At 43.3% G+C, this 23,115-nt stretch overlaps 1 protein-coding gene across 1 annotated transcript in view; it reads right to left on the reverse strand.

The window, feature by feature from the left end:
• ZSWIM5 (zinc finger SWIM-type containing 5) overlaps nt 1-23,115 on the reverse strand; it is a 141,314-nt gene that overhangs the window by 38,646 nt on the left and 79,553 nt on the right. Inside the window, exons 2-3 of the mRNA XM_066623189.1 lie at nt 12,687-13,043; nt 104-252 (exon numbers count right to left, since the gene is read on the reverse strand). Coding sequence (XP_066479286.1) covers nt 104-252; nt 12,687-12,990 — 453 coding nt within the window. The 5' untranslated portion in view covers nt 12,991-13,043. The remainder of the gene's footprint in view (nt 1-103; nt 253-12,686; nt 13,044-23,115) is intronic.

The following is a 23,115-nucleotide window of genomic DNA, read 5'->3' on the forward strand; positions in this document are numbered from 1 at the left end:
AATGCTCCTAGGACAGAGCTGCAACAAAGAAGAATGCTAAGTTTGATGGGTATTCTAGCTTGAGGAGTGCTGAATTTGCACAAAAAAGGAAGTTAGTCCTCACCTTAGCAAACATGGAATTGAGCTGTTTCCCAGAGCCATAGTATCCTCCTTGGGAGAGGAACAGCTTCACCTGCTCTCGTACCTGTTCCTCATCCAAATGCCAGCAATTCTCGTCATCAATGCTGGCTCCTGCTGTGGGGTCTGGTGCACCTGTGGCAAGAGAAGCCCAGCTGTTAAAAGAAATTATATTCAAAGACATTACAGAGGTGGAATTGCCTGTGGTATTCTCTCACTCTACTCAGTCACTTTAATATACTGTTAAAAGGATACAATCTACTGCATTGGAATTTGGGATATCCAAAAAATTTTGGGATAATATGGGATTAAAAGGTGGGGAGTAAAAAAATAGTATTTTGAACAAGCTACTACTGTATTGCCATACTTTTACAATTTTTCTTCAGTAAAGAACACACATTGCTAGTGTAGGAGCATTAGAATCCAGACATGAAGCAGACTAGAATCACATGTCCCAACACAGAATGAGCTACCCAAAATGATAAGAGCAGACAACTGTCGAGAAGTTTCATGCTACATTGATAGGTATGACACAAATTCTAGTACTGTCATTCATTTATTCCCAATGCATTTAGTCCCAATCCCAAAATGAGATAGGACAAAGGTGAACCCCTTCTGGGCTACCAAGAACTTTATAACACTGAAGAACCAAACCTGCCATGTGAAGATCCCATAGAATCAGTAACAGTATGGATGACACTCCACCCCCCCATAGTTGTAATCACTTTGTGCAGCTGATCTCCACTGAGCTCTTCTTAAATGCCTGCCTTTAGTAGGGCAGTGCAATTCTCCAATCTAGCCTGTGAACATAGCCTGTGCAAGAAATGACCAGTAGCTGGGTCCAGGAAAGCCAGTAACTTCATGACATGTTCGATGTTCATGGAGAAGATACACTGTACCTCCAGCCGAGTTGAGCAGCTCAATCCTAACCTCATCTGGAGCAGGCCAACCAGCGGGCTTGCCCCACATCCAAGGTAGGAGCCATCCAGTTGCAGCTCAGTCTGAGGCAAGGGAATCACTTCTCCTTACCCCAAGAAAAGCAGCAACCTCAATGGAGCTACTTGGATCTGCGCCACCTCAGTAGGTGGTGCAGATCCAAACAGCCTGTATCTGTCCCAGGCTGCCCAGGAACAGGAATAGGATCCGGCATAAGTGTTGGAACTTGGCCCTCTTCCTCCTCTCATTTGCCCACTGGCCTACTTGCCCTCCTCCACCCCAAAATGCCTTCCTCCCACTCTCTCCACACACCTCCAGACTCCTGCACCAGTCTAGCTCGGCAGGTGTGGGCTTACCTTCTGCCTGAGCCAAGTGGGTTCGCATCAGCCTCCCTGCTCCTAAGTTGGCGCAAAAGTGCTTTATGACACTTTTGCAACAGTGATGGGACAAAGCAATTGTGCCCCTAGTCAATGGACTATGAGACTGCTACTTCAAGCCTCTATAAGGAGTTGTATGAAGCAGTTTTAGCTTTAACCCCTTATGGGGAGAAAAGCAGGATAAAAATATAGTAAATTTTTTTTTAAAAAACTTAAGATAGAAAGCACAAGAGTGGGGATGACAGGACCACAGAATACATTCCTTTCAACTTTTGGATGACCTTTCCCCAGAACTAACAAAGAACCCAATCCTATCTTCCTCCCACCTCGCCGATGCAGATGCACCAAAAAGGCACATGCTGTATCCAGTGAGGGGGGGGTGGATCAGGAGGATTTGGAGAGCAAAGGAGAATTATAAATAATAATAAAAATAATAAAACTTTATTTTTATCCCGCCCTTCTCCCAAAAAGGGACCCAGGGCGGCTAACAACATATAAAACAAATTAAAACATAATTTCACAGATAAAAACATATTAAAAAACACATTAGCAGAACCCATAAAAACAGTAGTCAGAAGAGTCAGAATAAAAGAGCATAAAACAGCAGTTCTTAGAGGAATCGAGCCTGTAAAAAAGCAACTAAAAGATATATAAAAGATGTTAAAAAGGCCAGAACGTCAGAAGGCTTGGTTAAACAACAAGGTCTTCAGGCCTCGCCGAAAGGACTCAAGAGAGGGAGCCATTCTCAAGTCAAGGGGAAGGGAGTTCCACAACGTTGGTGCCACTACTGAGAAGGCCCTATTTCTTGCCGCCGCCCCACGTACCTCCTTAGGCGGCGGCACTTGTAAAAAGGCCTTCTCTGATGACCTGAGAGGACGAGCCGGATTGTACGGGAGTAGGCGATCTCTAAGATAACCTGGCCCAGAGCAGTATAGGGCTTTAAAGGTCAAAACCAGCACCTTGAATTGGGCCCGGAAATGAATGGGCAGCCAATGTAGCCCCCGGAGAAGCGGGCTGACAGAGTCAAACCGCCTAGCTCCAGTGACCACACGGGCCGCCGCATTCTGCACTAATTGCAGTTTCCGAACCGTCTTCAGGGGCAGCCCCACATAAAGCGCGTTACAATAATCTAACCTCGATGTCACTGTAGCATGGATCACCGTGGCCAGGTCTGCACGATCCAAGTACGGAAGCAGCTGGCGCACCAGCCGAAGCTGAGCAAAGGCCCCCCTAGCCACAGCCGCCACCTGGGAATCCAGGAGCAGCTGCGAGTCCAGGTGGACCCCCAAGCTGCGGACCTGCTCCTTCAGAGGGAGTGCAACCCCATTCGGAGCAAGCCGATAGTCCAGTACCTGCATCGAGGATTTCCGAACCAGGAGAGCCTGTCTTATCCGGATTTAATTTCAGCTTATTAGCTCCCATCCAGATCCTCACTGCTTCCAGACAGCGCTCCAGGCCCTCAACTGCCACCCTGGAGTCTGGAGGAAAGGAGAGATAGAGCTGGGTGTCATCAGCATATTGATGACACCCCACTCCAAACCCCCGGATGACCTCTCCCAGCGGTTTCATGTAGATATTAAATAGCATGGGGGACAGAATTGAACCCCGCGGCACCCCGCACCTCAATGGCCAGGGTGTCGAACAGGCATCCCCCAGCACCACCATCTGGGACCGACCTTCCAAGTAGGAGCGGAACCACCGCAAAACAGTGCCTCCAACTCCCAACTCGGCCAATCGGCCCAGAAGGATATCATGGTCGATGGTATCGAAAGCCGCCGAGAGGTCCAGCAGGACCAACAGGGACGCACTCCCCCTGTCCAGTCCCCGGCGTAGGTTATCCACCAAGGTGACCAAGGCAGTTTCCGTCCCAAAGTCCAGCCTGAAACCAGATTGAAAAGGATCCAGATAATCCTTTTTGGATTTGGAGAGCAGATTTGGAGAGCAAAGGAGAATTATTTCCACTTACCTCTTGGTAAGCCTTCTGTTCTGCAATGGGGCTCCTTGAACCTTGACCATCTCTTTAGCTGGCACAAGTCCAAGGAGAAGAACAAGGCAGGGAGGTTTGAAAAAGAGAGAATAGGATCTGGTGCATATCATTGCTGCTGGATTCAACCCCACCACCTGCCATTCCGCACCATATTCTGCCCTCTCTCCATCCTGTCCATCTGTAGGCTCCATCCTGCAGCCTTCCCACTGGCACTCTGGCAGCGCATGCCTCCATGCGCTGTGGGAGTGCCTTTTGTGACTGCTGAAAGGCAGTGAGCATTGGTGGGACACTAGTTGTGCCAGCTTTAGAGCCCAATAGGATTGGGCTGTTTATATATCATTGTAGCCATTACTCATTGGAGGAGCATCACCAGAACAGCCAACAGATGTTCCACACATGTCTGTTGGCCTTGTGGACATTTCCACATGTCCACATCAATGTCCACACTGAGTAGTGTGCAACATAATATCAAGTGAAAATAACCCCATAGTACCCTTCTGCCATCCTAGAGAAAAGGAAGGCGAAGGATAAGCAACAAAGATACTTGTGATGAAACCAACAATCATCTGGGGGAAAAAAATACAATTCAGTGTTTCCCACCAACTTGTTATCAGCATTGGTAATGGCAACAGACTTCCTGATGGTCTATAGCAGGGCTTCCCAAAGTTCCCTGTGCTGCAACCCGCCTTGCTGGTGGGGCCTCCTCCAGGTCACGCCACACCAGTAAACCACTCTATGAGCCTCTGCAGGCTGCAGAATGGCCTACAGAAGCCTCTGAAATCTACTTCCTATTTTTGGAAGCAAGCAGGAAGTAGCTTTCTGAAAACTGGAAGTGGCTTTCGGAGGCTTCTGCAGGCTATTCTGAGGCCTGGGAAGGCCCACAGAGCAGGTTGCCAGTCTGGCACAACTCAGAGGTCTCCAGAGGCTCCAGGCAAATCATTCTTGCTTCCGAAATGGCTCTTATTTGGAGTCATTCAGGCGCAAGGCTGGGAGGAGGGCACAACCTGTGACCCACCTTGTAGGGGCTCGCGACCCACACATTGGGAAGCACTGGTCTATAGCAAGTGTTTCCATGGTTTAGCCTTCTGCAATTGGATGGGAAATTCAATTTCCACCCTGCCCTTCATCCTGCAGCAGGAGAGAACAGAAGTAAACAACAGAAGAATTCCACCCTGGCTAGGTACAGCCTGCTGGAAGCCTTTCTATGCATACACATGGTTACTTTGTGTGTGCACATAAACATGCTTGTCTGCTTCTGAGTGTTTTCAGGGAGCAATTATTGAGACCACCAGTTCCTGGAATTGCACTTCACTGGGTGACTGGCTCCCAGTGACTATCGGCATAATTCTGTGAATGCCTACCCAGAAGCCCTGCTGAGTTAAATGGGACTTGCTCCCAGAGAAGTGTGTACAGGACTATAGTTTTAAAGAATCACCTTGCTTTAACTACTGTTTTAATGTGTCTCTTTAGGTAAAGAGCTAATCACAGCCCTTGGAGACTCAGTTTTACTTCTGTAGGTAACTCTTGTTCTGTCTGTGCAATGTTTGTTACTCCACAGAGTGACACTCTGGTTCATAACTGATCAACCAGAATGCTTTACTACAGAAGAATAAGTATGCCCTAAAGAAAAGGCTTCTGTTTTCTTTATACAGGAGCCTGTCTTTTTTTCCCCTTCAAAATATTTCTGATTAATTCCTCAGTGCCTCTTACTTTTCAGGCTTGGGTTTAGCAATGATGTAACACATTCAATTGGTTTGCAAAAGTAACCGGTCACCTAGTGGACGTGCCTCACACAATTAACAGTCTGTATGTAGAGGGCCCTAATGCCACAATTCTGGAACAAAATCTTTGCATACTCAAAAAGAAATGGAGCTTAAAGATGAAGGATGCAGAATTGACAAGGTTTCTCCACCTTTGAAGTCACCAGAAAAGAAAAAAGATGCAGTTTGCACTTGGCAAGGACAAAGCAATATTTATGAAGCGCTCTGCAGTAGTGCACTCCCGTGAAATTAAAAAGCATTCTGCATTGTCGTGCTGCAGTCAATTTGCACAAGCTGAGAAAAAAAATGGATTCTATTTTCAAACCTTTGAAATGCTTCAAAGGCAGCTTTGTAAGGAACTGAACAATGCTGCCACTTCGTAGAAATTATCAGCATTTCTGCATCTGGATGTTTGACATTAGATAACAAAAACAAAAACAAAAAAAACCACCCCCAGTTCCATACACCAGACTGTCTCTGAGCAGAAAAAAAATTCCAGGGTAAAAAATGGTGACAATGAAAAATCATGATGCCTGGAGCATGCTCGGTTGAACTTTAACCCACTTGCCTCATGCTTATTACTACACTCCAGTGAGTAAAGGGGTCATCCCTGGAACAGCCAAACATGGGTGGCAGAAGGAAAGCAAGGCTGCAGCATTTCCAATTCAACTGACTCCACTGGAATTCTGCTTGCCAGTAAAGTTCCATCTTCATTCCCATTCAGAGATGGCTGGTTAGAAAATGCTACATTGATCTTCCAGATGAGGGGAGGAATACCAAGAATTTCCTGCACAAATTTCACTGTCACTCTCTTGTCATAGAGACACCCCCTTCATGGGACCAGTAGCAGTGAGCATGCTCTATCCCCATGGGAAACATGATACTACTCATGTAACAAAAAGTAATGTACTGTATTATAACAAAGAAACTAGAACAATCATATTGTAATCCTTCCTTCAAAAGCAAGCCAGCTGCTTCACAAGAACTACCAACACAGGGTGATGCACGGCGAAGTAGTTTTGTCAGCCATGGGATTCTCTTTTATCTGACAAGGTACACTATATATATTTTCATAATCCTTTAAACAATCAGCACAAGATACTTGCCAACTAAGCCCCAGGGCATGCTTTGCACCTTGCAAATAGGAAATACTGTCTCCTGTTACCCCGAGATGCTAATGGCATATAGCCAGAAAAGTAGGAAGACCTTAATTAGATGCTCATTTTGCAAGACTGTTCCAAGGCACGGCAAAGAGTGGGGGTCAGATTCACTATCCAGCAACAAATGGAAAAAAAAAACACCTCTTGAATTCTGCTCCATGACTGAGATCATCTTCACTTGCATGAACAATCAATAAAAGACATCATCTAAATATCTGCTGTGCAATTGTTTTGAGAACCTGCATTGTTTAAGTATACTGAGAAGAGTAAGAACCATAACCTTCTTTGAAAACAAAGACTTTTCCTTTATTTTTATATTTTAGTAAAACTGATTACTTTCCTAAACGTGAGAAAATTTTATTTATTTAAACGATTTATTGCTTTCCCCTCCACTCCCTAATGGGGCCACCAGGGCAGCTCATAACAATTATAAAAAATAGATCAGATCTGGAGGTTTAAACATCATCTTAAAAACACAAACATATTGCAAACAAGATAAAAAAGACAAAAACATGACAAGTCAACACAGAGAACTATAAATTGAAGCCCAGATTAACTAAAAGGGTTTCCTCAAACATTCAAAATGACTGAGACATTTGGGACTCTTCAAGAGACATACCCCAACCCTACTGCAAATTGGGCTGTTGCGTGAAGGCATTTATGAGAGGCTTCCACTGATGTAAAACGGTTGCTGATGGAGTACATGGCGCTCTGTTGGCACCCATTTTCCAAGCTTCACCATCATCTACAGATCCCACACACTTGCCACAGAAGATAGGGGTAGGTGGGGAGGGGTGAAATTGGGCAGGGAGTGTGGAAGAATGGGGGCCAGGAAGACTGTGGGTGTGCGTGTGTGGATCCAGCGGCAATGGTTCATGCTGGATACTATCCTCACTTATGCAAGCCTCTCTGTCCCCTTTGTCTCCTTGGACTTGTACCAGTTACAGAGCTGGTGCTGGTCCTAGCAAACCCACTGCAAAATGGGAGGCTTATGGAGGGATATATAATAATAATTCCCCTTTCCATAAGAACAGCCCCACTGGATCAGGCCATAGGCCCATCTAGTCCAGCTTCCTGTATCTCACAGCAGCCCACCAAATACCCCAGGGAGCACACCAGATAACAAGAGACCTGCATCCTGGTGCCCTCCCTTGCATCTGGCATTCTGACATAGCCCACTTCTAAAATCAGGAGGTTGCACATACACATCATGGCTTGTAACCCATAATGGATTTTTCCTCCAGAAACTTGTCCAATTCCCTTTTAAAGGCATCCAGGCCAGATGCCGTCATCACATCCTGCGGCAAGGAGTTCCACAGACCTGCCACATGCTGAGTAAAGAAATATTTTCTTTTGTCTGTCCTAACCCGCCCAACACTCAATTTTCGTGGATGTCCCCTGGTTCTGGTATTATGTGAGAGTGTAAAGAGCATCTCTCTCTCCACTTTATCCTTCCCAAGCATAATTTTGTATGTCTCATTCATGTCCCCCCTGAGGTGTCTCTTTTCTAGGCTGAAGAGGCCCAAATGCTGTAGCCTTTCCTCATAAGGAAGGTGCCCCAGTTGCTCTCTTTTGCACCTTTTCCATTTCCACTATGTCTTTTTTGAGATGCGGCGACAGAAGTTGACACAATACTCCAGGTGTGGCCTTACCATTGATTTGTACAACGGCATTATAATACTAGCCATTTTGTTCTCAATACCTTTTCTAATGATCCCAAGCATAGAATTGGCCTCCTTAACTGCCGCCGCACATTGGGTCGACACTTTTATCGACTTTTCCACCACCACCCCATGATCTCTCTCCTGATCTGTCACAGACAGCTCAGAACCCATTAGCCTATTTCACACACACACACACACACACACACACACACACACACACAGCCTCCTGATCCACCTCCCCCCACTGGATACAGCACACCCATTTTTGGTGTGGCTGCACCATGGGAGTGGGGGAGTTTAGGATTTGGCTTACAGACTTCCATGACTTGGGTGCCACTATCATGAAGGCCTTGTCCTTGTTCCCACCAGTCAAGTCTCACTGAGAGGCATGGCTCAAAACAAAACCTCATCAGCAGAGCAAACTGCACAGTCAGATACATCCTTCAAGAATCCTAAGTCTGGATCGCCCCCCAACAATAATTCATTGTACTTTTGTGCAGGTTTTTAAAAACCTATGTTATAAATAAAACCCAAGAAATAGGACATAGCTAAGACTCTTGTTAACTGCAGTATTATTTTTATTTCCAGTTTTATATTTTAAGCCTACCATTAATTAAACTGCAATGACATCTGCAATCATGAGAAAAAAACAAATCTAATTATCCATCAGTGAATTTATTTTGCTTTTGTATCAGAGATTCATAAAAGGATGGTTTAATATGAGGGTCTGATACACATGACAGAGAAGATGATATTAATGTGCTAAAATTACACTGGGTAAATAGATAACATTTCAGAGTCAACAACAGAATTTGTAACACGTTCTAATATTAATAAGATGTACTGTCAATTTCCTTGTGCCAATATAAATGTGTTATAAAGCAAGCAAGTGGCACATGGTAACACAACAAAGACAATGGGCAATTCTCCCATCTCAGCTCCAGGCTGATTGAGGACTGAACAAAGGGAAGGCCTCAAGACTGCTGAAGCTGTCACTCACATAGTAACACAGCAGCTTTCCAAAATCTGGTCTCAAATCAGCTTTACAGACATTCTCTAGGGGCCTGTTTACACAATGAATTTTTCAGAGATAACAACCCCCTGAAAGCTTAGGCTTCACCCACAGCCTTGTTTACAAAATTCACAAGGTTGAAGTGAGTGAAACGAGAGAGAGAGAGAGAGAGATGACTGGAATGACACAAGCTCTTTTCTCAGCTTGGTAAGTTGTTTCACCTTTTGCAGCATTTTCTGCATAAACCCCACCACGGACAGTATCTGTACAACTTATCTGTAAAATCTGTACAGTATTCCTACTATTCTTATAGGGCAGAGGAAGTCTGATGCGCCCTCTCCTTCAACCTGTCTGAATCTCCAACGTACCATAATACCGGAGGAACTGTCTAAAACAGCCCTGTGATGCCCAACTGTGCCAACAAACTCTAGGATACAGACTAACATTTTGCTTTCTGTTCCATATAAAAAGATGCCTCAAACGCACTACAGAATATAGGTATTTACAACTGCAGCTAACAGACGAACTTGACCTCTGTCAAGCTTGTACTATTACTAGATACTGGATGACTTGGGCAGACCTGGACTTTTGTCACATTTGATTTGGGGGATTGTAATAAGGTAAAAGTAATCACTGAAAGTATTAAGAATCAGGTACATCAGAATCAAGTACCACATTCTAATGCCCAGATTGTCAAACGGCAAATGATTAGCTGAATTGCAGACCTGAGATGAATATCTCAGCCACTGAGCTCTTAAATCAACACTTCAAGTGCTTCTGCTGGGAAGCTTATAGTTCATGCAGCTTCTTTGTGGACTCGTGTCTTTTGTCTACATGCCCCTAACTTGAGCTGCTTCATCACTCCAAAGGATGTACATGGTGAATTTAAGGCCAAATGATGGTTATAAAGGAGGAAAAAGGCACAGGAAAGATGCCTGGAGGCACAAAAAATTTCTAGGAGTAATGCTACACTTTCCCCTCCATTCGTCTCCTCACTTCTATCACTTCTGCTTTCCTTGCTTAAAGCAGCTGTCCTTTAATACAACCTCAAAAACAGTACATCTCTGTCCCCTCATGGAGATATCTTTATGTCCTATCTTATCCATATAACAATGTAGTGGAGATATTCCAAGGGTGTTTAACTTGAATGATGGGGGACATGAAGCACTACTGGGGGGTGGGGACCAGGTCATGAAAGATAGAGCTGTTTCAGAAGGTGATGCCTATAGGAAAAGGAGAAATGCGTAAGTCAGAAAGGAGCCATAGGTGAGAGGGCAGGTTGAAATGAGGACAATATACAATAGGCAAAAACTGCTGCTGATAGAACAGGTCCACAGGTCAACCTCAGGAGGCCTATTTGCTGCATGTACACCTAGATTTCAGAACTATTTTAGGAAGGGGTCTCCAAACCCTGGCCCGGGGGCCAGATGCAGCCCGCAGCAAGCCTCTTTCCAGCCCGCGGCCAACCTCTTGTGCCTTGAAAACCTCTGGCCCACTCAACTGAACATGACCAGAACTGTGCTCTGATTGTGTCTGGAGGGTGTTCTGAGGGCCGGAGAGATTGAATGAATGAGCCCATTCATTCATTTATTCACTCATCTAAGTTCCATCTCTAATTTATTTATTTAAATTTTATATTTAAATTTTTTATCTGGCCCTCGACACCACGCCAGATATTTGATGTGGCCCTCTGGCCAAAAAGTTTGGAGACCCCTGAGCTAGAATGATATGGGCAGCCCAATCCTAAGCTCCTTGGAGCCACGTGTTACAGAGGTGCCATAATGGCCAATGCAGTATCCTGATTGCAGTATCCTGATGCAGTATCCTGGCCAATGCGGTAGCCAGGGAAGCTACCGGAGGTCTCCTTGGGGTAAGGAGACATTAGTTGTATGATGTTTGTGAAATTCCTAATGCCAACTAGCAGATCTGCTTCTTTGGTATTTAACAATGAACCTCTCCGACCCAAGCATTCTTTTGTTCAATAGTGTGCACCTTCATATTCCCCAGTGTGTTTTTATGACAGGACTCCATTGGGCTTGTACATCCATGTTTATATCTGCGATATACAGATCACAGGCAAAGGTGCCCCAAATGTTTGAGCCATTTAACATACAAGTCATCTATGGGAGGCAGGTGATACATCTTGGGTTCTCTAAACCATGTCTGAATGATGGCAATACAAGGAGAAATCCATTGATTCAGGATTTTTTGCTTCCTAATCAATGCCAAAGCATTAGAGATCTTTACTCCTACCCTGGGAAACATGTCTTTTGTGTCACTGCTGAGACTCAAGGGTGTAAACTTTGCATTTGACAGTTAGAAAGCAAAAAAAAAAAAAAATTTCCAGAGGAGATGCTGTGAATATGAGCTGTTTTGTCATCTCAAAATAATTAGCTGAGATCTAAACTGAAGAGTTAAAAAAACACCACTCCCCCTCACTTCAAATATCTACAAATAGAAACAACACAGTTTTCTGGTTTTTGAGTGTCACAACAAGCCTCTGGGTGGCTTCTGCTAGCTCCACAGCAGCTGACAGATCTCCTCATGGTAACACACTCAGGCACAAGACTTTGAAACTTCAGTAGCTATGGATCAGAGGAGGGACTCACAAAACATCCTTTAAAACCTGGACTGGCTGCCCAGCTGACAGGATCACTGTAAAGATCTCCACCTTTCTCTACTGTTGACACTGATGAATATACTTGGGTATTCATCTACTTTAGATATAGGAGCTAGCTAGCTGTCTCCTTTTCCTTCTAAAATACAACAAAATAGCAATAGCAACAGTAACAGCAAATACCACAATCCAGTAAAAAGAAGCCATTAAAAGGTCAAATTGAAACACATATCTTATATCATTAAGAACAAAGATTTTCTTAGCTTTGTGGCACCTGCTCTGACAAATCATAGGGTACTAAAAAACTGCAATAATCACACCCTTCCTCTTGACTCTAGCAGGCTATCATGAACACAGAATGACACATATGTTTTCTCAGATACTACAGCCAGTAAGACTAGTGATACTCTAACAACACAGTCCTATGCATGTTGACTCAGAGCTCAGTAGGATTTTTTTCAGATGTGTGTAGGATTGAAGGCTTATTCTACCCATTTTCCTCCTACAGGACTTCTTACATTCGGAGTACTAGATGGGTTTCCCACAGCACCGTTAAGCCATCTCATCCCTGAAGCAAAGATATAACAAGGTTGAAAGTTCAGGTTGCAAGGGAGGGCACCAGGATACATATCTGTTATTGTCTTGTGTGCTCCCTGAGACATCTGGTGGGCCACTGTGAGATTCAGGAAGCTAGACTAGATGGGCCTGTGGCCTGATCCAGCAGGGCTCTTCTTCTGTTCTAGGTTGCAGGGCATGGAACTGTCTGGCATAAGTGACTCTGGCACATGTAAGGAGCTCTATGTTGTGCTCAGGCTATTGATTCAGATTAACTCTCAAATAATATTTGTCCCAGTAGCCTCTTCCATTTAGACTACACAGCAAACTGCCTGTGTGGCTCTGATCACCAGCTCTTCTCTCATGAGGAAGGTCAGCACTGCTGACAGCATTTTGAACATTAATGAGTACAGTATTGAAAGACTCAGCTACCCTCTCCTACCATGGAGAGAGTTATACAATGGCCTAGGATTTATAAGAGGTGATCTTTACTTGACTTACCATCAACTTGGTTGATTTCGGAGTTGGACGACAAGATTTCATCAGCCAGCTTCTGGGCTGTCGGGAGCACTTCAGTGTGATGGGCTGTGATCAAATACTGCACAAACTTTTGGAGCTGGTCTCTGTTCATTTGGAAAAGGGTCTCTGAGATAGGAAGACGGAGTTTGACCTGATCAGGCTTGCGAATCCTGTACAGCGAGAGTGCTACAACATGAGCACAATAAAAGATATCCTTGTTCCCACAACCACACGTCACTGAAGTTATTTTGCACCGATCAAAGCTGATGGCCACTTTGTAGGTCATTTCAGGTTCTGTTGCAGTGGCGGGTTCTGTTACTGTGCCACTCAGGTGAAATCCTGGGAGGAGGGGGAGAAGAAGGAGAGGATATTTAGTTTTGTGAAGGAGTTTTATCACAGTAGACAACCATATGCAGCTCAGGCTGAATTAATATTGACAATAGTGTATGCATTAACCTCTTATGAAATTGTTATACACAAAAGAAAAGTCATAGACTGTACTACCCTGTCTCCAGAAACAACATGGTGTTGTAGTCCAAAAAAAGTTACCTCTTCTCCATGAAAAGTGCTCCCAGTTGAATGACAAAATTTATATCCGACGGATATAAAATGATCGGAAACCAAATGAACTGCCAAAACCAAATGAACCTTAATATGTGTAAAATATTCAGTTTGCCTTTGAATTCAAAGCCAGCCCAGAATCAGTTGGGTTAGTACGTGACTCACTCCAGATTGATAGTGCAACCTTAAAAATGTTTACTCAGAAGTAAGTCCTAGTGTGTTAAATGGGGCTTACTCCCAGGTAAGTGTGTATTGGCTTCCAGCCAAAGGTTGCAACTTTCTGGCAAGTAAATCCCACTGAATACAATGGGTCTTACTTCTGAGTAGACATGTACAGGCTTGCACTGTTAATCTTTTAAAAAACACAGACTAACCTTTGGGCAAGTTTATTGAATTATCAAGGAGAAAGGGGATACTTTTTTATTAGTCACTTGCATGGTTTAGGAACAAGAGCAAATCCTGCAAAGCCTCTCTCACACCCCTGCCAGTTCATTCACTTCAGTTTATTGATACCACCCAAATTAGCAGCGGTTGGCGGCAACCTGTAGATGACTTCTTCATCTGACGGAAGAGCAGATTTAATATCATGCTATATCTTGCTCATGTTCTCTGTCAGAAAATATGATTTAATATCTCTTGGCGAATACAAGCTTTTCGGAATCAGATGAACATCAGATATTCATGCAAGATACAACACATGATACCAAATCTGGTTTAAAAACCCATTGATTGCCTTTAAATAAAATTTCAACAACATTTCCTGCTTTTCTATAAACATCAGTCCATATTTAAAGGGAGAAGTAAAATATTTCAGTAACAGAAAGGGTGTAACTTCAGAACAGAATTCCTGTTGTAACTCCTCTCTTACAACACTGAATACTGCAAAGGCCAAATAAAATATATTTAATCCCATGATGTACAAAGGCAGAACTGGCCAATTTAAGAACAAATCTGGAATGGAATTAGGACACTAGAAAGAGCTTTTTTTCCCCCCTGAGTCAACTGGTCGAATTCTATGGAACAGAAAAGCAGAGAACTTTTATTTTGCCATGGTGCAAGAGAAAAGCACTAAGATTAGCAAACACAAAAGTGAAGCCATATCGCTTTAAAATATCTAAACTTTTCAAGCATCTCCTTCAAGAGCCCAGTTGCTACAGGTGAGTAGGCACAGCACCGAAGCAGCTAACACTGCAGATGCACGCATACTTAAGAGGAAGAAGAAGATGGAGAGCAGCTGAAGGATGACGTTGTGATTCAGAGAAACAGGGTGAAGGGTGCACTACAGAGAAGGACTTGGGACATTCATCATCATCTAATGCAATCAAAATAGCTCTTTGGAAGAGCTCTTCATACTAGTATCTTCTCAAAAGAGCCGAACAAGGACGTTCTCAATTCCCACACTCACACAGGAGTGTTTGCCTATCTGGCATGCAGGTTTTGGTTGTCCCAGCAAGGGAGGGGAAGATTCGCATCCAAGGTATTCCAAGGTGATACAAAATCCACAAAAGGTGCCAATATGTGAGTAAAGGCCTTCAAAACACAAAATACTGCTTCTTGGAAGTGTGGATATACAAAACAGTAGTCCTTACTGTACCTATTTGGCTAAAAAATTATAGCAAAAAGGTAAAGGTCAGGGGCTTGCCTAAAATCACAATATGACTAGACAAAAAGCCTTATAGAGAATCCCCGAGTCTTGATTGCTAGTACTTAACTGAAATGCTATTTTTCCCTCACAAATTCTCATTTATTGTTTACAGTGCTGGATGCATTTCAAACACAAACTCACACCCGAGGAAACTGAAAGGGTTACAGATAGCAAAAAGAAGGGGGGGGAAGATTAAATTACATTAGCTTCATAAATCCCTTGTGTGTTTGCCAGCCCTTACATGGTTTCTGAGACAAATTCTACCAGAGGTTTTTAATCAACGGCATCAAAACCATCTATATGCTACTATTCTCTTTAAAGCAGTGCCAAAACCCACATCCAGATCTGATTAAGTACTGAAAAATTTCTTTCACTTTAGAAACCTGATTTTAAAAATTGGTCTTATAAACAGACCATAAAGGGCTGCACTACCTGGACTGATCTCAAGGAGAAAAATATATCCAAGAAAACATCCACCATTCAAAGCCTGTTGATAAACATGTCTATTCCCTTCTTACAATTAATTTTAAATTACTTTTGAGCCTAGGTTGTACAGTTATTTCCAGTCAATAATAGGAGTTACTTTTTCCTCTGTGTCTATGTACTGTGGGCAATGATAGCTCTATATAGAAAGGTCTCCCAGATTTAGGAAAGCTGTCACTCATACAGCTGCATAACCACCACCTTTCCTCTCTAAGCATGATGTCCGACTGTATGACTCCATCACAGTCACATAGGAACAAAGATCAAAAGATGCAATGTATGAAAGAAATTCTCAGCCATGGATTTCATTTCTCCTGTCAAGAAACACAATTTGTACATTCCAGGGTGAAACTCAAAAGTGTTTATGATCAAATAACCCAGAGGTAATTCTCTGGGTTGCAATCTTTAGTCAGCTGCTCTTTGTCACCACTGGATGTATTTGCACTTATATTTATAATGGCATTGAACTGCTTTACCACTTAAAAAGAACTCTTTGGGGCAAATTAGCAGCTGTATAAATATAAAATTAGCATAATCCATCTAAGTTCAAGTACCTAAAAGAGCATGGAACCTCTTACCCTACTCTCTGATGGCATATAAGGGCTCCTAAAGACATTTTATTTATATTATATATTAAAACAGCCACCGGGTAGATGGGACTCGTCAGCCTGGGAAGGCAGCTCATCTGAGAGAAGGAAAACTCTGATCCCAAACCTCCACTGCCTTGTGGCTACATCCAGTTATGGAAAAGGCTTCAGGAGTCAACCTCAAGGCAAAATCCGGAGCCGGAGTCCCTGAGGCAGTTCATGGCTGAATACAGTCATGTTCTGGCAACTCCTGCGACGCCGCTGGAACCAACCGTATTGGCCTCTGCCTTTCCATTGGACCATTTCAGCGACGTGGAGAGGGGGGATTTGCTGCATGGGTAACAGCCTATCCTCCATACCTACTTTACCCAGGCTTCGCGCACTGGAGAGGACACTCTGTTCCAGAACCACCATTCAGAGCGTGACACCATAGTCTTCCGAGACTGAAGGATGCCAAAAATATTAAAACAGTGTTTTTCAGCATTTAAGAAGAGCCACACTGGATCAGGCCATAGGCCCATCTAGTCCAGCTTCCTGTGTCTCACAGTGGCTGACCAAATGCCTCAGGGAGCACAAGACAACAAGAGACCTGCATCCTGGTGCCCTCCCTCGCATCTGACATTCTGATGTTTGTTCTCTGCCGCACCACTCTGCATGATCCAACTATTGGACGTATCACCAAATGTAACTGGTCATTGCCAGTTATTTCCAGATTGGGAGGCCAGACACAACATGACAAACACTGGGAAGAGGATCAGAGCTGATGGGAGTGTTTTTTCGAGTTCAAGAAAAGTGCTCGTTGGAGCTCTGCCCACCAAGCTAAGCTGCTTGTTGCATTGCATTGCTGGTCTTGCTGCCATGCAGCAGGGGTCTGGGGGCTCAGAGCACACTACTGGACACCACCTCAAGTATCACTAGTGGTACAAGTACCATTGACTGACAAACAATGATATAGGGACCATGATTTGTAGGTTACTGTGAATCACAGTTCGTCTTAGTTAGATGTCACAGCAAACCATGGTTACGTTAATCTAGAACAGGGGTACCCCGGCCCTGGGGCCACTTGTAGCCCTTGAGGACTCCCAGTCCGGCCTTCAGGGAGACCCCAGTTTCCAATGGGCCTCTAGTCCTCCAGAGATTTGCTGGAGCCCTGAGCTGGCCTGGTGCAACTGCTCTCAGTGTGACGGCCAACTGTTCAACCTCTCTCATGAGTTGTGGGATGAGGGCTCCCTCCACTGCTTGCTGTTTTACATCTGTGATACAGCAGTGGCAGCAAAGGAAAGGCTGGCCTTGCTTTGTGCAAGGCCTTTTCTAGGCCTTGAGCTATTGCAAGACCGTCATTCATTCATATAAGTTCCATCTCTAATATATTCATTTATGTAAATTTATTCAAATTTGAAATGTAAATTAATTCTTTTTTTCCTGGCCCCAGACACATTGTCAGAGAGATGATGTGGCCCTGCTGCCAAAAAGTCTGGACACCCCCGATCTAGAAACAGAGGAGTGGATTTGTATACAGGAGGTGGGGAGCATACAAGCCTGTACTGCAGTGCAGTGCCCTGATCCACCCAAATGGAGCCTGAATGTTGCTCTTGAATCTGTGCAGTGGACTTCAGAAAAATCAGTAAGGGAGAACCAGAAGTCAACTGAGCAGCTGCTCCATGTTTATCATTTATTTTCATCATAAAACTAGCCTGGAACCACACTCCAGTTAGCCAAAGGTCCAGTGTTGATGACAGCTGAATCCAGTTCGAGGGAAAGAAGATACAACTCAAATTCTACATTTTTGTATCAAACAAGTCATAAATATGTCTGGAGTCTGCCATGTTTATCTAGCATTTAGGCTTTAAATCAAGTGTCAGTTTAATTTCTGGCTGCCATAGCTACACATCTATTTAAGATTGACTGGAAACCATATACAAAATATTTATCATACTTTAGCCAGAGATTAAGTACTGCTCTGGAAAACTAGCTAGCTAGCATGAGAACTCTTTTTATTGAGAATATTTACTTTAGGACTTGGGATGCCTTGGACTGGTTGGCTAGCCAGCCACACTACCCTTCAGCACTCAAAAGTTAAGCAACTCTCAACATAAAAATGAGCAGAATGTTTGCAAACTGCCTCAGACTTCCCATCAGGAAGGCTCAACTGCCCTTGAGCAGCCCCATTCACCTCCCCTAAACCTAAAGGGTTCCAAGCACTGCTTCCAAAACTGCCTAAGCAATGCAAATCATCATGGTGAAGTGCAGGTTTCTTAACCTGTGAGGGGCCTGCACTCCTAGGTTGTGGTGGAGTCTATAAATCCACACTAAAGACATAGCTGACAATCTTTGACTGCTGTGTTGTCATTCAGTATTCATTCTCCAAAACCACAACTGCAGAAGCTCTCTCTCATGACAAGGTCAGGATATTGTGCACAAGTTACTTGCCCCATTTTTGGTTTTTGAAGTCTGGTGGGAGAAGGAACAAAGAAATTTGTGATTTAATGTTCTCTCCTTCTGCCTCCCAAACAATTTAATGTTTCCAATACACCTGGATCCTTATCTACACTTTTATCTTCTATGTGTTGTATTCCTTTGACTTAAACCACCTGAATGTTAGATTTGCTGCCAGCACACTGATACTGCCTGGATTCAGAAGTCCTAGGAAAAAAATATCTGATCCAAGATTATTGTGATTAAGGGCTTTCTATGTTTCATTTAAGCACCACCCAAAAAACAGTCTATTTTTTTTCAATCCTTGCCAATATCACAAATGTCTGTTATAAGGATTCATATGAAGTTACAACCATTGTGCATTGTTCCCATAGTCTCTCCTATTTGAACATCGCACCATTAAAGATTTCAGACAAGGTGGCTGTTCAGGGGTGGGGGAGAATGTGTAAAAGGAGAGCACCTTTGAACACTTTTTTCCCCGCAGTCTCCTCAAGAGAAGCCTGGGAGGTTGGTAAACAAGGACACATTTCTGCTTCTCCTTTGTAACCCCCCCCCCACCCCCCTAAACTTCAATGAAGCGTACCAGGGCCAGTTTCATACAATCAGCAGAAGTGTTAAAGCTTTTCCTAGGCTTCAGGCTGCAAGCAGGAGGTCGTGCATTTGAACGTTCCCCCACAAAACAAATCCTACCCGCACACATTTAGGGAGGCCTCTCCTATGCTTCAACCCACATACAGGTATTTCCTGGGAACAATTACAAAGATAGCCTTGTTCAAGCAATAGAAATATGCATTAGCAGGGGACCAACACTTGGAGAGGAAGAACAGGAGCATCCTGGCAAGCTATGCCCCTGCATAGACCCACTACTTGACCACACTCCTGAAGGTCCCTTCATACTGCACTTGACTACAGGGGGATGGCACTGCTGAATGCAGGAAGTGTTCTCCCCATGATTAAGAACTATACAGGATTCTCTTCCACATACAGGGCTCTCTCCCACAAGTGCTGAAAGCAGGGGCATTCAGAGGGCTTGGCCAGGGAGCATGCTGGTGCTTGGGGGCACTGCTAATGATGATGGACATAATCTTGGTACATAGCTCAGTGGCAGAACATGTGCCTTGCATGTCAAAACTCCCAAACTCAATCCCTGACATGTCTGTGCAAAAAATGGATTTCAGTTAGCAAGCCTGGGAAGACACTTCTGCTCAAGACCCTGCAGAACCACCACCAGCAACAGTGTGACAGTTTTGTATATTCAAGGGCAACTGACAGCGCCCAATGAATTTATCTGGAAGTTGCATAGCTGTGAACAGGGCAAATGGTTTTGTTTGGTAAGAATGGCTAGTACAGAGATCTACCAAAACAACCTGGGTGAAACATCCTGAGACAGTTGTAAGTTCTCTCATGGTAACCTTACTCAAGTTTTTACTTAGATGGTAAAACTTATTTTAAAAAAAATAGCTCAGGGTGGCAAAGAGGAATGAAAATCAACAAAGAGATATGATTTTGCTACTCATACTTGATAGAATGAAGAAAAAGAAAGTATTTAAAAATAATTCAATGTTCTCCAGACTTACATGTAGGCTTCATTTGAAACAGGTTTGAATCAACTTTGAAGAGCAGCCACCCCTAGAATTTGACCAAGAATCACTCATTTCTATGAGCCAAACTCTAGATGGAGAAAAAAGGAGTGCTTTTATTGTACCAAAACCTCACCTTCTCTAGGACAGTGTTTCAGACACACTTAGGGAATGAAAGGTCAAGCAATTGCACTGATTTTCCTTCATTCCTATTTCAGGAATAGAGCAGGCTAATGAGAAGGTCAATGTTTTCCCAAGAGACACTTCCATTTTGTAATTATTCTCTCTGAAATAGCAGAGCCAAGCTTCTTCCCTGGAAACACCACTTTGGAATCAGTGAACAGTTGGTTTAATTTTGAAGTGCGCTAACTGAACTGGATGGTCATATGAGAAGTGGCTTGAGATGTCTGGGTGTTAACTTTGGTCCAGGAAAACTAATTTCTAAACAGCATTATGTCCTCAAAAGCCTGCCTTACGCATTACTTTTTCTGTCAGAGACTTCATTCTCGTTCACATGTCTTACACGCTTTCCCCAAAGAATTCATTCATCTCCATTATTAGAAAACCGCAACCACTGAGGCAGCCCTAAGGATAGTGTATTCTTGAAAGCTCTGCAATTATTTCTGATGTGGGTTGGGGTATTTCGGCAGAATTCTTAGATGCATCAGAACCTGAACTCATCCACATGATTTCTTCACACTCTGGTTCATAACAGAATAATTCCAAATTCCTCAATAAGGATAAATTTCTGCATCCAGACTTTTTTTTTTAAACTAAGCAAGAGGTCACTCCTTTCTTTACATGAGAGTCAAAGATATCCTTGGTTAAAATCTCACATCAACCACAACCTTACCATCTATTCTAGCCAAAAGCAACACACTATTCTCTCCAGTTCAGTTGCCCTATTTTACAGGGTTCTCAGATGGAATGCTAAACGGATGTATGCAAATCACTTTGACTATTTGAAATATACCAAATAAACAGGAAGCTCTGGCCAGGAAGCAGGAGTATAAATCCCCAAAAATAACAATAACAGCAACAGTGGCTGCTTGCTTCCCATAGGTTAATCCTTCCTTGTTGCAGAATCTGAGGGCTTGAGAGCCATGTCCAATACATTCAATGCCCAGTCGACATTGTTAATTCATCTTTGCATACTGGCCAGTAAGGGGCAGCTGTGCAGCAGCAATGCAGGTTTCTGTCTCTCTTCATCACTCTTAGCTTAGCATATCATCTTACTGAGAATGTTCAGCCTGCAGCTCCCAAACACCCACATCTAATCAGACTAACCCAATTTCAACTGTATGTCTGCTGCATAACAGGCTGCTGTTCAATTATAAAGCTGCCTGAGACCAAGGCAATGTAATGGTGACGAATGGCTAAGATCACATGAGCATACTGAATGAGGTTGACTTTACTAGTCTCTTTTTTACATCTGAATGCATAAACAACTTTTCCCTCTCCTGAAAATATTGCCCTTTCAGTTTAAGGCAAAGGTCAATCAGGGGGTATCAAGAACTATTTGGAGAATGACTTGCCTGTGGCTGAGAGAATGTTTTCCAGGATTAAAGAACTCACCCAATGCCTTAACCTTCAGAAAAAGAAAATGAGCAAATCCAATGGGAATTGACTAGTCTAGGCAGATGGGTGTGAGGTCAGCTACATTTCCCAGGAAAAGTCACCCAAACATCATTTGTTGGAAGGTATCAAGGACTGTTAGTTATGGTATAGAATGCTTACCTGAAATGTAAAAACAGCATGGTTTTTGATCTCTCTCTCTCTCTCTGAATGTCCAAGCAAGTTCAACTTGAGTCTCACAAGTATTTGGCTGGAATTGGGCAGCCTGCCACAAGATGTTCTCTTAGAACAATGTTGATACATTTGAATGAAGTCTTTGTCTTCAGACCACAGAAAAAAAAATCTAGCAGTTTGAATTCGGCTTGAAGTTTTAACATTGCTTTAACGTCCAGTTTGAAGACTTTTAGAGCACTAAGCTGTGCACACACATGCTAGAAAGCACATATGCACACCAGCTCTCATAGAAGAACACTAGTAAGCTTAGCTTTTTTATATTTCCTTGTTTTTCATTTTGAAATCAGTTTTGGGGTACACATAAGTGTGACTAACAAATAGTAATATTTTAACTGAGTTTTAGTGGACTAACTGCATTCTAGAGTTTAAAGAGACATGATATCAAAGCACTTCCGGATTAACACATTGCAAAGGTCAGATTCCCACAGAAAATCATTTCACAGCAGTTTTTAGATGAACACACACACCGTGACATCAATAGCAAGTATGTTGCATTTCACGGGTTGCCTTACGAAGGCCACAAAACATCATCCAATGGTTATGGATGAGGTCAGGTTTGTGTGCAGTGCCATTGGCTAACTGCTGGGGGTATATTGTATATGATGGATGTATAAGATGGCCTATTATAAAACAACGGATGCTTTGAACCCACCAATGAATTGTCTCCAAATGTGTTTCAAGGAGGGAACCCCAGACTGTAATAAAAGTCAGCTAAAGGAGGCGTTACACGCTTCTCTTCTTCACACTTCCTATGCAAGCAGTCACCTTTGAGGCTTCCCTTCTTCACACTTCCTATGCTCACAGTCTCCTTTGAGGCTTCTCTTCTTCACACTTCCTATGCAAGCAGTCTCCTTTGAGGCTTCTCTTCTTCCCATTTCTGGTGCAAGCAGTCTCCTTTGGGGTTTCTCTTCTCCCCATTTCTGATGCACACAGTCTCCTTTGGAGACGTGGATGGATTTACAATCTTTTGCTGATGGATTTACAGTAATAGCGTGGATCTGATCACTTTTGTCTACTGAGTTTGCTTTGGTACCTGGGATTACAGTGCAACATCTGAGATCTCTTGTAACATCTAGGATCCCTTGTAACATCTTGGTTTTTGCACCTTGCAACACATTCACATGGATTTTTTTTTTTTTACAATTTCCAAACCTCACACTGTGTTCCAACCCTCACTGCTTTTAACACATGCACAGGCACACACATGCATAGGTTGGTTGCTTCTCAAAATTGCAGTGGAAAAAATACTTGTGGTTTTCCCAGAGTAAAACTAACACTGAATAATAGTTGCCACACAATCATCTATTTAT

Source organism: Tiliqua scincoides, chromosome 4, assembly GCF_035046505.1.
Source record: "Tiliqua scincoides isolate rTilSci1 chromosome 4, rTilSci1.hap2, whole genome shotgun sequence".
NCBI classification, from domain to species: Eukaryota; Metazoa; Chordata; class Lepidosauria; order Squamata; family Scincidae; genus Tiliqua; species Tiliqua scincoides.